Raw genomic sequence first — 12,025 nt, forward strand, 5'->3', positions numbered from 1 at the left:
TATCAACATGCACCTTTGTACAAGTAATGTCTCCACATTTTTAGTGCATGAATAACCGCAGCCAATTCGAGATCAAGAGTTGGATAATTCCTTTCATGCTTTCGCAACTACCGGGAAGCATAGGCAATGACTTTACTGTGCTGCATCAGCACGCAGCCCAATCTAACACTAGAGGTATCATAATAAACAACATAGCCTTCTGACCCTTCTGGAAGTGTCAGGACTGGGGCTGAAGTCAATCTATCCTTCAATTCCTGAAAACTGCGTTCGCAGGCATCGGTCCACTGAAACTTTGCTGACTTCTAAGTTAGCTTCGTTAATGGTCTTTGAAATAGAACAAAATCCTTCCACAAACCTTCTATAATAGCCTGCTAATCCCAGGAAGCTATGGACTTCTGATGGCGATGTAGGCCTTGTCCAAGTCTTCACGGCCTCGATCTTTTGAGCATCCACGCGAATACCATCAGCTGTGATAATATGGTCCAGAAAAGTCACAAAATTCAGCCAAAATTCACATTTCGAAGACTTAGCATACAATTCACGAGTCCGAAGAATCCCAAGGACAATACGCAAATGATCTGCATGTTCTGCTTCAGTCCAAGAATATACTAGAATGTCATCAATGAACACTATCACAAATAGATCTAAGAAAGGCCTAAACACATTATTCATCAAATTCATGAACAACGCTGGGGCATTAGTCAATCCCTAATGACATCACCTGAAATTCATAATGTCCATATCTGGTTCTGAAAGATGTCTTCGGAATGTCTTTTTCTCTAACTCTCACTTGATGATAACCTAACCTCAGATCTATTTTGAAAAACCACTTGGCACCTTGCAATTGATCAAACAAATCATCGATTCTCGAAAGTGGATATTTATTCTTTATCATCACCCTGTTTAACTTCCTATAATCGATGCACATTCGTAAAGAACCATCTTTCTTCCTAACAAATAAGACAGGTGCTCCCCATGGCGATGAACTGGGTCTAATGAATCCCTTCTCAAGAAAATCTTTCAATTGCGCCTTTAGCTCTTTCAATTCTGCAGGAGCCATTCTGTAAGGAGGAATAAATATAGGTTTGGTATCTGGTAACACATCGATAGCGAAATCAATCTCCCGCTCCGGTGGAAGGCCTGAAAGTTCATCTAGAAATACATCCAAAAATTCGTTTACCACCGAGATAGATTGAAGATTCGGCGGCTTTGCTTCGGTTTCATGCACTTGGACTAAATGATAGATATAGCCTTTGGAGATCATCTTCCTCGCTTTGAGATAGAAAATAAACTTACCTCTTAGAGATGTTGTGTTACCCTTCCACTCAAGCATTGGCTCACCCAAAAATTGGAATCGAACTATTTTTGTTCTGCAGTCCACATTAGCATAGCACGAGGCCAACCAATCCATGCCCATAATCATATCAAAATCCAGCATTTTCGGTTCAATCAAATCGGTTGTAGTCTGGCGATCACATACCACCACCACATAATTTTTGTATACCTGTCTACCTACTACTGGATCACCGACCGGAGTAGATACCTCGAAAGGTTTAATTAGCTCAGGTTTCACCCCAATACGGCCAGCAATATAAGGAGTGATATAGGACAACGTAGAATCCGGATAGATCAATGCATAAATATGATGGGAGAATATGGATAATATACCGTAACCACGTCTAGGGAGGACTCGAGATCCACGGCGTCCGACCCAAAGCATAAATACGGGGCTGGGTGCCACCTGAACTAGACGCCACTCCTCTGCCCCTACCACGACCTGCTGAATTCTGAGGGGTTTGCCTTACAGGGCGTACAGTCGAGGAAGAACCTACTGCTGATCCCATAGGCTAAACTCCAACTCTACCGCCCATCGACGGGCAATCACGCATCATGTGCCCAACCTGACCACAGGCATAGCAAGCGTCTGAGCCCTGACGACACGGACCCGAATGTAACTTCCTACACTGGCTGCATCGTGGAACCGGTGGCCTCCTCCGACTATAATCACTTCCAAACTGGGAACCCAAAACTCTCGAGCTCTGTCCCTGACCTGAATAGATGGGGCGGTCAAATCTCCTACCCGCAAATCGAGGGGGTGCACTAGTCGCGAACTGACCCGAATACCTGGAATACTGTTGCTGACCCCCTCTGTACTCACTACTAGCAAATCTGGCCCTCTTACTCTGCCCTCTATCAACATCGCGCTCACCCCTCTGCGGCTGTTGCTGTTCTTTTAGATTTTGAGCGTGGGCCTGAATACGGGAGATGTCCATCCTCTCCTGTAGTGAAGCTGTCAAGCAATCTTTGAACAAATGTGGCCCTAAGCCACTCACAAATCTATGCACTCTATCTCTCATATCGGCTACCATGGTGGGAGCATACCGGGCCAATGAATTGAAATGGAGACTATATTCCCGAGCACTCATATTCCCTTGCTTTAAATTCAGAAACCTGTCAGCTTGGGCCCTTCAAACCTCGAGTGAAAAATAATGACGAAGGAAGGCATCTACAAATTCTTACCAAATCGGGGGAGGTGCATGTTCCTTCCTTCAAGCTATCCAATTATTATACCATAGAACGGAGACATCCCGCAATCTATAAGATGCTAACTCCACTGACTCAGTATCAGAAGCATGTATAATCCTCAGTGTCCTCAACATCTCATCTATAAAACCTTGCGGGTCTTCATCTGGCTTTGACCTGAAAAATTCTGGTGGGTTCAGACTCATAAAATCACGGGCTCTAGCACTAGTAGCTCTCGTCACACGGACCCGCGCTGGCCGCCAGGCACTGCGCAACTAGGCCGTGTCAACGGGCCCGAATGGCCTCGATCATCTATTGACCAGAAGCACCGGTGGTGGAGGCACTGGAGCTGGAGCTGGAGCCCCTTCGTGCTCCTCTGAATTAGGCGGAGTGTGAGAGGCGTAAGATGGAGCCTCATTATAGGACTCACCCTCCTCTACATGTGCGGCGGCTCTGTTCGGCCCCGCTTCTTCGCGATCTTGCCCTTACGGGCGGGCTGTTGCTTTTCTCTTAACCGGCATCGCAGAAATCATAACGCACAATTAGGGAAATAAAATCTTATAGCATATGTCACGACCCGACCCGAGGGCCATGACGGGCACCCGGTGCTAACCCAGAAAACTACGAGCCTTTGTAGGAGTTGTGGGCCTTGGCAAGTCTTCACGGCCTCAATCTTTTGGCTATCTACCCGAATACCATCGGCTGAAACAATATGCCCCAAAAATGTCAATGAGTTCAACCAAAATTCACACTTAGCAAATTTGGCAAATAACTCTTGAGGTTGAAGAACTCTAAGGACAGTACGCAAATGATCCGCATGTTCTGCCTCGGACCTAGAATACACCAAGATACCGTCAATGAATACAATCATAAATAAATCTAGGAAGGGCCTGAACACGTTGTTCATCAAATCCATAAATACTGCCGGTGCATTAGTTAGCCCAAATGACATTACCCGGAACTCAAAATGGCCATATCTTGTTCTGAAGGTTGTCTCAGGGATATCTTTCTCCCTAACTCTCACTTGATGATACCCGGATCTCAAATCTATCTTTGAAAATCATTTGACGCTTTGTAATTGATCAAATAAGTCATCAATCCTCGGAAGAGGGTATTTGTTCTTGATCGTCACTTTATTCAGTTGCCAATAGTCAATGCACATCCGCAAGGAGCCATCTTTCTTTTGTACAAACAACACAGGTGCTTCCCAGGAGGATGAACTAGGCCTAATAAAGCCTTTCTCAAGCAAGTCCTTCAATTGCTCCTTCAACTCTTTCAACTCTGCGGGAGCCATTCTATAAGGAGGGATAGATATGGGCTTTGTATCCGGTAGCACATCTATAGCAAAATCAATCTCCCGCTCTGGAGAAACGCACAGCTCTTCCGGAACACATCCAAACTCATTCACCACGAAGCTGGTAAGAGTTGGCGGTTCAGCTTCTACTTCTGAACCCGAACTAGATGGTAAATACAACCTTTTGTGATCATTTTCCTTTCCTTTAGATAGGAAATAAACCTACCTTTTGGGGATGCGGTATTTCCTTTCCATTCTAACACAGGTTCTCCCGAAAACTGAAAGCGAACCATTTTCATTCTACAGTCAACATTGGTATAGCAAGAAGCCAGCCAATCCATGCCCATGATAACATCAAAATCCACCATTTTTAACTCATGTAAGTCAACCATAGTATGATGGTCACAAATAACAACTACGCAATTTCGATATACTCGACTAGCTATTACCGATTCACCAACGGGTGTAGATACCTTAAAAGGTTTGATCGACTCTAGTTTGACCCCAAATCGACCCTCAATATATGGAGTAACATATGACAATGTGGAGCCTGGATCGATCAAAGCATATACATCATCAGAAAATACCGATAATATACCTGTGATGACATCAGGAGAAGACTCAAGATCTTGGCGTCTAGCTAAAGCATAAATATGGTGCTGAGGACCGCTAGAGCTGGGGGCTCTCCCTCTGCCTCTACCATGGATGACTGGCGCATGTGAACCTAGCCCCATAGGGCGTATAAATGATGAAGACCCAGCTACCTACCCTGAAGGCGGGGCCCTACCCCTTCAACTAATTGAGGGGCAATCACGCATAATATGGCCTGGCTGATCGCATGCATAGCAAACCTCTAAACTTAATCGACACTGGCCCCAATGTAACTTCCCACACTGGGAACATCGTGGCACGGGTGGCCTTGCCTGACCCGAATCACCCCTGAACTGAGAATCTGAAGCCCCAAAACTCTGACTCAGTCCGGAATGATTAGATCTATCAAATCTCTGGCCTGTAAACCGTGGAGGCACAGTAGTCATAGAATGTCCTGAATGCCTAGAAAACTGCTGTCTTGGCCCGCCTCTAAACTCACTTGTCGGACCCGAAGATCTATCCCTCTTGCTATATCCTCTATCATGCTCACGCTCACTTATTTGCTGTTGTTGGCTTTCCTCTAAATTTTGAGCATGGGCTTGAATGCGTGAAATATCCATGTTGTCCTAAAGGGACACAGTCAAGCACCTATCCATCAAATGTGGCCCTAGGCCTCTCACAAACCGGTGCACCCCGTCACCCATATCCGCTACCATGGCTGGAGCATACCTAGCCAAAGAATTGAAGCGGAGACTATACTTTAAAGCACTCATACTTCCTTGCCTAAGATTCAAGAACTTATCGGCTCTCGCTCACCGAACCTCTGGAGGCAAGTAATGTCGGAGGAAGGCATCCACAAATTCTTGCCATATCGGGGGAGGTGCATTGGCTCCCCGTGAAGCCATCTAAACTTTATACCAATAAATCGTGACATCCCACAATCTATAGGATGCTAACTCCACTGATTCAATATCAAAAGCATGTATTAACTGAAGTGTCCTCAACATCCCATCAATAAAATTCTGAGGATCCTCTTCCAGGTTTGACTCGAAGAATTTTGGAGGGTTCAATCTAATAAAATCACGGGCCTTTGCACCAACAGCCCTATCATCTTGCCATGTATCTTGCTGCTAAGTCTGGACGGTAACCAACTGAGTAAGTAAATGAATAGCCTCTTTTACATCTTGGCTGAGCATCCATGGAGGAGGCTGGAGAGTCTTTGGAGAGGCTGGGGCGAGTGCTCCCTCGTACTCCTCGAAATAGGTGCGAGTGGGAGGACCGAGATTGAGGCGCGTTCTCGGGACTCACTCTCCACTATATCCGTTGGCGGTGCTCTTTCGGCCCGCTTTTCTGCCACTTTCTTGCCCTTTTGGGCTACCGTAGCTTGTCTCTTTACAGGCATCTCTAAAATACACAATACATAGTTAAGGAAAAGAGAAGTCCTTATATTATGGCTCTATCACACGATTTTATGAAGAAAGAAGGTCATTCATTCCTAAAATGCCCGCAGCCTCCTGTTTATAAGTGCGGCGCGCAACACACCCATAAGAAAGACTCTCTTGGACAAGGCTCATAGACACCCTGGGACGAGCGCTGCGATGCCACTTTTGTCACGACCCAACCGGAGGGCCATGACGGGTACCCGATGCTAACCCACCCGGGCACCTCTTACCGTACATTCACATTTACATCTAGGTGAGCCATATAGCTTAATCATCTTTGTTATATTCCGTATTTTGTACGTTGGAATATTTTAAGTTGGTTGCGACAAGTTATGGACAAGACTTTTAATTTCCGGTTTTGTTGATTTTGTTTTAATGCACAAGTCGCATATTCATTTTTTCATTGGTATGGAGTGTTAAGGGTAAATTTGAAATAAGAAAAAATTAGGGGCTAGAAGTTGCAAAAATCATTTCATGAAATGGCCAAAAGGGCCAAAGTGGTCGTGCACTTTAGGAGGGGGTCCCACCCATGGTGGGCTAATTGTTTCATGCCATGAAGTGGTACATGTGTACACCATGTATTTGTGGGGGCTAAATATATATATATATATGTACAAGTCATGACAAAGCAAGACTTATTCATCTTTTCCAATTCTAGAAACTTAGGGAGAAATGGAGAAAAGAAAAAAAAGAAAGGAGAAAGACAACCGGCCATGGCTGGCCGAATCTAAGGCCATGAAAGGTGATCAAAAAAAATTTTCTTCTAGCTTTCCTACCAAGTGGAAGGTCCTCTATAACATGGAGTAGTTGTTGGAGTGGCAAGAACAAGTATTAGTTCAAAGCACCAACCCTAGCCAAGTGAAGAACTAAGTGGAAAGGGTAAGGTTCAATCTTTTTTTTCATGTGTTATGGATGATTTGTGCATGTTGTGATATGTGGAAATGAATGAAATTCATGAAAGTATGGATGTTTATGTTGAGCCGTGTGTGTTGGGTTGGCCGTGTATATGTTGTGTTGTGTAGGAGGGTTGAATTAATTGTATTAGCATGTTTGGGTGTTGTTGTAGTATGTAGAAATGGATGAAAATCATGGAATTTGTGTGTTGAAGTGTTGGCCGAAAATGGACTGTTTTGTATGTCAAGGAATGAACTAAATTTACTTAGTGTTTTGGTTGTTGTTGTTGTGGATTCTATGATGTAAAATGAAGGTTTAATGATCCAAGTTGAAGCTATAATCGTGTGGGCTGATTTGGAGGTTAATGTGATTTTAATGTGGCCTTTTGTATTTACGAAAATAATGTTGCTAATGTGTAGATTGTTGGTGTAGTTCATGAGTTTGGGAGAAAGAAATGTGTTGTTGTTGTTCTTGTTGAATTGGGGAGGTTTCGGGTGGAGTAGAGCATTGGTTGGGATGTTTGAATATTGAGCGAATTGTTTGAAGTGTTCTTGAACATTGCTTGAATGGTTTCGGATTAGTACGTGAACGTGTGAATATTGATGTTGGTTTGATCGTATGCGGTTAATTTGAATGAAAATGAAATATCGTCGAATTATATAGAAAAGAGTTACTAATGTTCGAATGCGTTTTGAATTCATTATTCATGTTGTTGGAATGGTTGTTGGTATTGTTGTTGATAATATTGGCCGAGTTGAATTCTCGGGGATGCTGAGTTTATAGGGGAAATGCTGCCCAAATTTCTGTAAATAAAGTGCGAGCTTGGAATCAGATTCCGGGGTGCCTATGGCTAATGTTTGGTGTCTAATGACATTGTTGTAGATTTTGAGAAGTCGAGACTTGAGTTTGGATTAGCTTAGGAAGCAAACGAGGTATGTAAAGCTGATCCTTCTTTTCTTTTGGCATGTCCTAGACGTAAGTAAGTTATGATATGTTATGAGCTTTGGGGGTAACTCTATTCTTAAAGTCCGAGCATGTTTACGATTCTTATTTGCTTTTTGATGTTGGCATCCTTAATATGGTCAAGCTATGGTCCGTATGTCTTTGATATGATTGGATTTGAAATGCTGTGTAAACGGTTTTGTTCTTAAAGGATCTTATGTCTAAAAATGTCCGTAACTTTCATAGACAGAACCGGATTGCTTTGATATGCTCGTAGGTGATTCTATGGCGTATAATGACTTTAACCTTCATAGGCGGGCCCGGATTGGGTTGACACTCGTCCGTGGTGTTATTGCCCGTATTTTGTACGTTGGGACATTCCGAGCTAACCATGAAAAGTTAAGGAAAAGACCATTTCGGGATACGAGGTTGAGAATTTTGACCTTCGATTTTGTTTTAATGCACAAGTTGCATATTCATCTTTTCATTGGTATGGAGTGTTAAGGGTAAATTTGGAATAAGAAAAATTTGGGGTTGAAAGTGAAATTATGAAAACTAATGTTTCATGAAATATGGGGCCAAAAGTGAAAATTTGGAGACTTAATTTTCATGAAATTAAAAGCCATGTGACCATGCACATGACTTGTGCGCCAAGGCCACATGGATAGCTAATATAGGGAAATAAAATATGACTAAGTCATCATTTTTATCATCTTAGCACCTAGAAATTTGAAGAAAAATGGAGGAGAAAAAGATGAAGGCCATTTCGGCCAAGGAGAGAAAAATGGAGGTCAAGAAAATAGACATCAAAAAAATTATTTCTTCTATGTTTTCTACTCTTTCGAAGGTGCTAAACAACATGGAGCAATTGTTAGGGCAAGCAAATCCTTGGTTCTTGCAATTCTCAACTCTAGTCATGTTGAAGAACTAAGAGAAAAAGGTGAGTTTTAATCCTCTTTTTATATGTTATAGATGGTTTATATGTGTTGTAGTATGCTAAAATGGATGAAATTCATGAAAAAGTTGCATGTGAAGTTGAGGCCGAGAATGTGGTGTTTGGCCGTGCAAGTGTGTGTTGTGCCAAAAGCAATGTATTAATTCTAATTAGCATGTTTTGATTGTTGTAGTGTGAAGAAAAGAATGAAAATCATCTATATGTGTTTGTATGGTGTTGGCCGAAGATGGTCCCCTTTGTGTAGTTGAGAATGAACAAATCGTCGTTAGTATTTTAGTTGTCGTCGTTGTGGATTCTATGAGGAAAAATGCAAGTTTAATGACTCAAAGTGATGTTGTGTTGGTTATGGGTTGATTTGGAAGTTAATGTGAATTTTATGTAATTTTTGTAGTTATGGAATTGACATTGTTAATGTGTGGATTTATTGGTGTAATTCATGAATTTGAGAAAAAGAAATATGGGTGTAGTGCCCTCGGGTTGGGGTAGTTTTCGGGTGAGTTGGAGAATTGTTTGGGTTGTTTGGGAAATTGTGTGAATTGTTTAAAGCGTTCTTGAATATTGTTTGAATGGTTTTGAATTAGTAATCGAACGTTTAAACGTTGATATTGGTTTGAATGTAAGTAGTTGAAGTGAGTATATTGGAATATTATGAATGTCGTTGAATTATGTAAAAAGAGCTATTAATGCTAGAATGCGTTTTGAATTGATTGTTGATGTTCCTAGAATGATTGTTGGTATTGTTGTTGATGAATTTGGCCGAGTTGAATTCTCGGGGTTGTTGAATTTACAGGGGAGGTGCTGCCCAAATTTCTGTAGATGAAATGTTAACTTAGAATTGGGTTTCTAAGCGCTTATGATTAATGTTTGGTGCTAATGATGTTATTGTAGCTTTTGGAGAAGCCAAGACGTAAGTTTGGATTAATCTAGGAAGCGGACGAGGTATATGAAGCTTACCCTTTCTGTCTTGTGGCATGTCTTAGTCGTAAGTAGATTGTGATATGAGTCTCGGGGTCACTCCATTCCTAAGGTCCGAGCTTGTGTCCGATTTTTATTCATTTTTTAATGATTGTCTCTCTTAATGCAGTCGTACCATGATCCTTATGTTTCTACATGATTTGGTTTCAAAGATTTTTATAAAGATTGTTATTCCAAAAAGGGTTCGTAACTACGAACGATCGTAACTTTCACAGACGAGCTCGGATCGCTTCGAAACGTCCGCGGGAGATTCTATAATGGATAAGGTCTCCAACTTTCATAAATGGACTTGGATTGGTTCGATACTCGTCTGTGGGCCCCGAGATTCTCCTTTGTGTGGTACTAACGACTTTTGAAAGGATTTAGTGTAACGATCGCCTTAACCCTCGAGCGGCAATTACTTATTTCTCTAACGAGTTTATAGTGATGATTATGCCCCTAATTTCCATAAGTTATCTCACATGGTTTAGTACGTATCTACGAGTCCTAAAGTCCTATTTGATATGTTCCCGAACGACATCCGGAAGAAACTTGATTTGACTATCGCCTTGATTTTAAGTGATAATTCATTTTGATTATTTTATGATTTTTTGAAAAATGTTTCAAACACATATAGTCTCCCACGACTCTGCTCGTGCATATGGTTGCTATATCCTTCACCGAGTCCCGGGCCGGTTATGTTTCGTGCGCACTATGATATATTCGGAGTATCGTGTATGCAGTACGCCGAGTCCCCTTTGGCCGGGTACCGTGTATATTTGGCGTTATGGGGTGTTACGGCGTTATGATGTGATATGATATGTCGGGTTTCGGAGATATGAAATCTTCTGGAGTATGATGTGGCGTGGCGCCAACGACAGGCGGGCGACCACCGTTCTAAGAGCCCTATGCATGATTTGTATTTTTGTGAGTAAGCATTTTGATGTTTTGAATGTTGCATTTACTTTTTGTACTTCTGGTTTTGACTATGATCTTGTTTACTATATTTCATGCTTTGCGTACTCGCACATATTAAAATCTTGACCCCGCTCTTCGGGGCTGCGTTTCATGCCGCGCGGTACGGATGCTTACTTGGATGATCCACCGCTTAGGATTCTGTTCAGGCCCGACTTGGAGCGCTCCTTGTTACCGGAGCCTATGCTTTGATCCGACCACATTGTTATTGTGTATATGCATATGTTTGTTCACGGGTACGGCGGGGCCCCGTCCGTCACGTGATTCGTTATGCTCGTTGGGGTACGTAGACATATATGTGTGGGACATGGGTATTCTCTCGTTCGGTCGTGTCCGTGTGATTTGTGACTTGGACGCCCCCATATACTATTCCGGCCTCAACGGCTACATGTGATATTATTTGCCGGATTATGATAGCGATATGTATACGTGCATTTTGACGACTTCGGGCGACGTTCCTTTTTCTGCAAATATACGTTATTTGTACACGGTATAAGTTATTCGTACGCTATTTCTGATTAATGGGTGTGTACGGGTGCCCAGGTCGGGCACTAGTCGCGGCCTACGGGGTTGGGTCGTGACACGTGGGTCCCGCAACTTTCCTTTGTATAGTTCTGACGACCTTTGAAGGAACTTAGTATAGATATCTTCCCGACCCCCGAGTATGATTACTTACGTATTGGTTGACTCTGAAATGAGGATTTTATGTATATGATTTTGGTACGTAACTATGATTTCTAAAAGCTCTATTTGATATGTTCCCGAGCTACATCCGGAAGAAACTTGATTTGATTAATGTCTTGGCTTTTAAGTGATGGTTTGTTTTGACTATCCTATTGAGTCTTTGAAAATGTGATATATGATATGATATATGATAACATGATGATATGATGATCTTATTTACCGAGCCCCTCACTGGAGGACCGGGACACGTTATATGTTATATATATGTATTCCGGAGTATGATCAGTTGGTATCAGAGCCAGTGGTGGGGCAAACCTAATGGTGGGGCAAACCCAGTGGTGGGGCAAACCCTATGGTGGGGCAAACCCAGTGGTGGGGCAAACCCAATGGTGGGCCAAACCTCCCCGCGGGCACGGCGGAGTCCCCAGTGGGGGGTGAGTGTAAGGGCGTCAGCTTCTTGTGCGAATCCCCACGGGGTTTGGCGAATCCCCGCGTTGGTTTAGGCGATCCCACATCGGTAAATGTCATCTCGCTATGCATAGGTTATGATGTTATGATGTGTTACGGTATGTATATGATGATCATTTACTTATGTCACCGGTCCATTATGGGCCGAATATGATACATGACATTGATATGCATGAATTGTATTTCGGGAGTAAAACATTTTGGCATTCGGATTATCATATTTGTCTTCTGACCGCTTTTTTGTATTTTTTGTACTTGAAAACCAAGCACTTGGGGTTTTTCCGGGTTTTTATGCTCACTTTT

The 12,025-nt window shown here is 42.6% G+C and overlaps 1 protein-coding gene across 1 annotated transcript; it reads right to left on the reverse strand.

The window, feature by feature from the left end:
• Positions 1 to 240: 240 nt before the first annotated feature.
• Positions 241 to 2,273, reverse strand: LOC132042162 (uncharacterized mitochondrial protein AtMg00860-like). Its single transcript, XM_059432781.1, has 3 exons — positions 2,125 to 2,273; positions 1,297 to 1,370; positions 241 to 467 (listed from the first exon to the last, which is right to left on the reverse strand). The coding sequence occupies exons 1-3, from the start codon at positions 2,271 to 2,273 to the stop codon at positions 241 to 243; spliced, it is 450 nt and encodes a 149-aa protein (XP_059288764.1).
• Between the last annotated feature and the right edge of the window lie 9,752 nt (positions 2,274 to 12,025).

The sequence above is a fragment of the Lycium ferocissimum genome, unplaced genomic scaffold (genome assembly GCF_029784015.1).
Source record: "Lycium ferocissimum isolate CSIRO_LF1 unplaced genomic scaffold, AGI_CSIRO_Lferr_CH_V1 ctg13746, whole genome shotgun sequence".
Lineage (NCBI taxonomy): Eukaryota > Viridiplantae > Streptophyta > Magnoliopsida > Solanales > Solanaceae > Lycium > Lycium ferocissimum.

Bases quoted from the DNA above. Each gene is read 5' to 3' on its own strand.
- LOC132042162 (XM_059432781.1), bottom strand. From the start codon at position 2,273: ATGGACATCTCCCGTATTCAGGCCCACGCTCAAAATCTAAAAGAACAG. The intron at 1,371-2,124 runs GTATTCGGGTCA...TGTGGACTGCAG, and splicing joins GGTCAGCAACAGTATTCCAG to AACAAAAATAGTTCGATTCC. The intron at 468-1,296 runs GTAAGTTTATTT...ATATTATCACAG, and splicing joins TAACACAACATCTCTAAGAG to CTGATGGTATTCGCGTGGAT.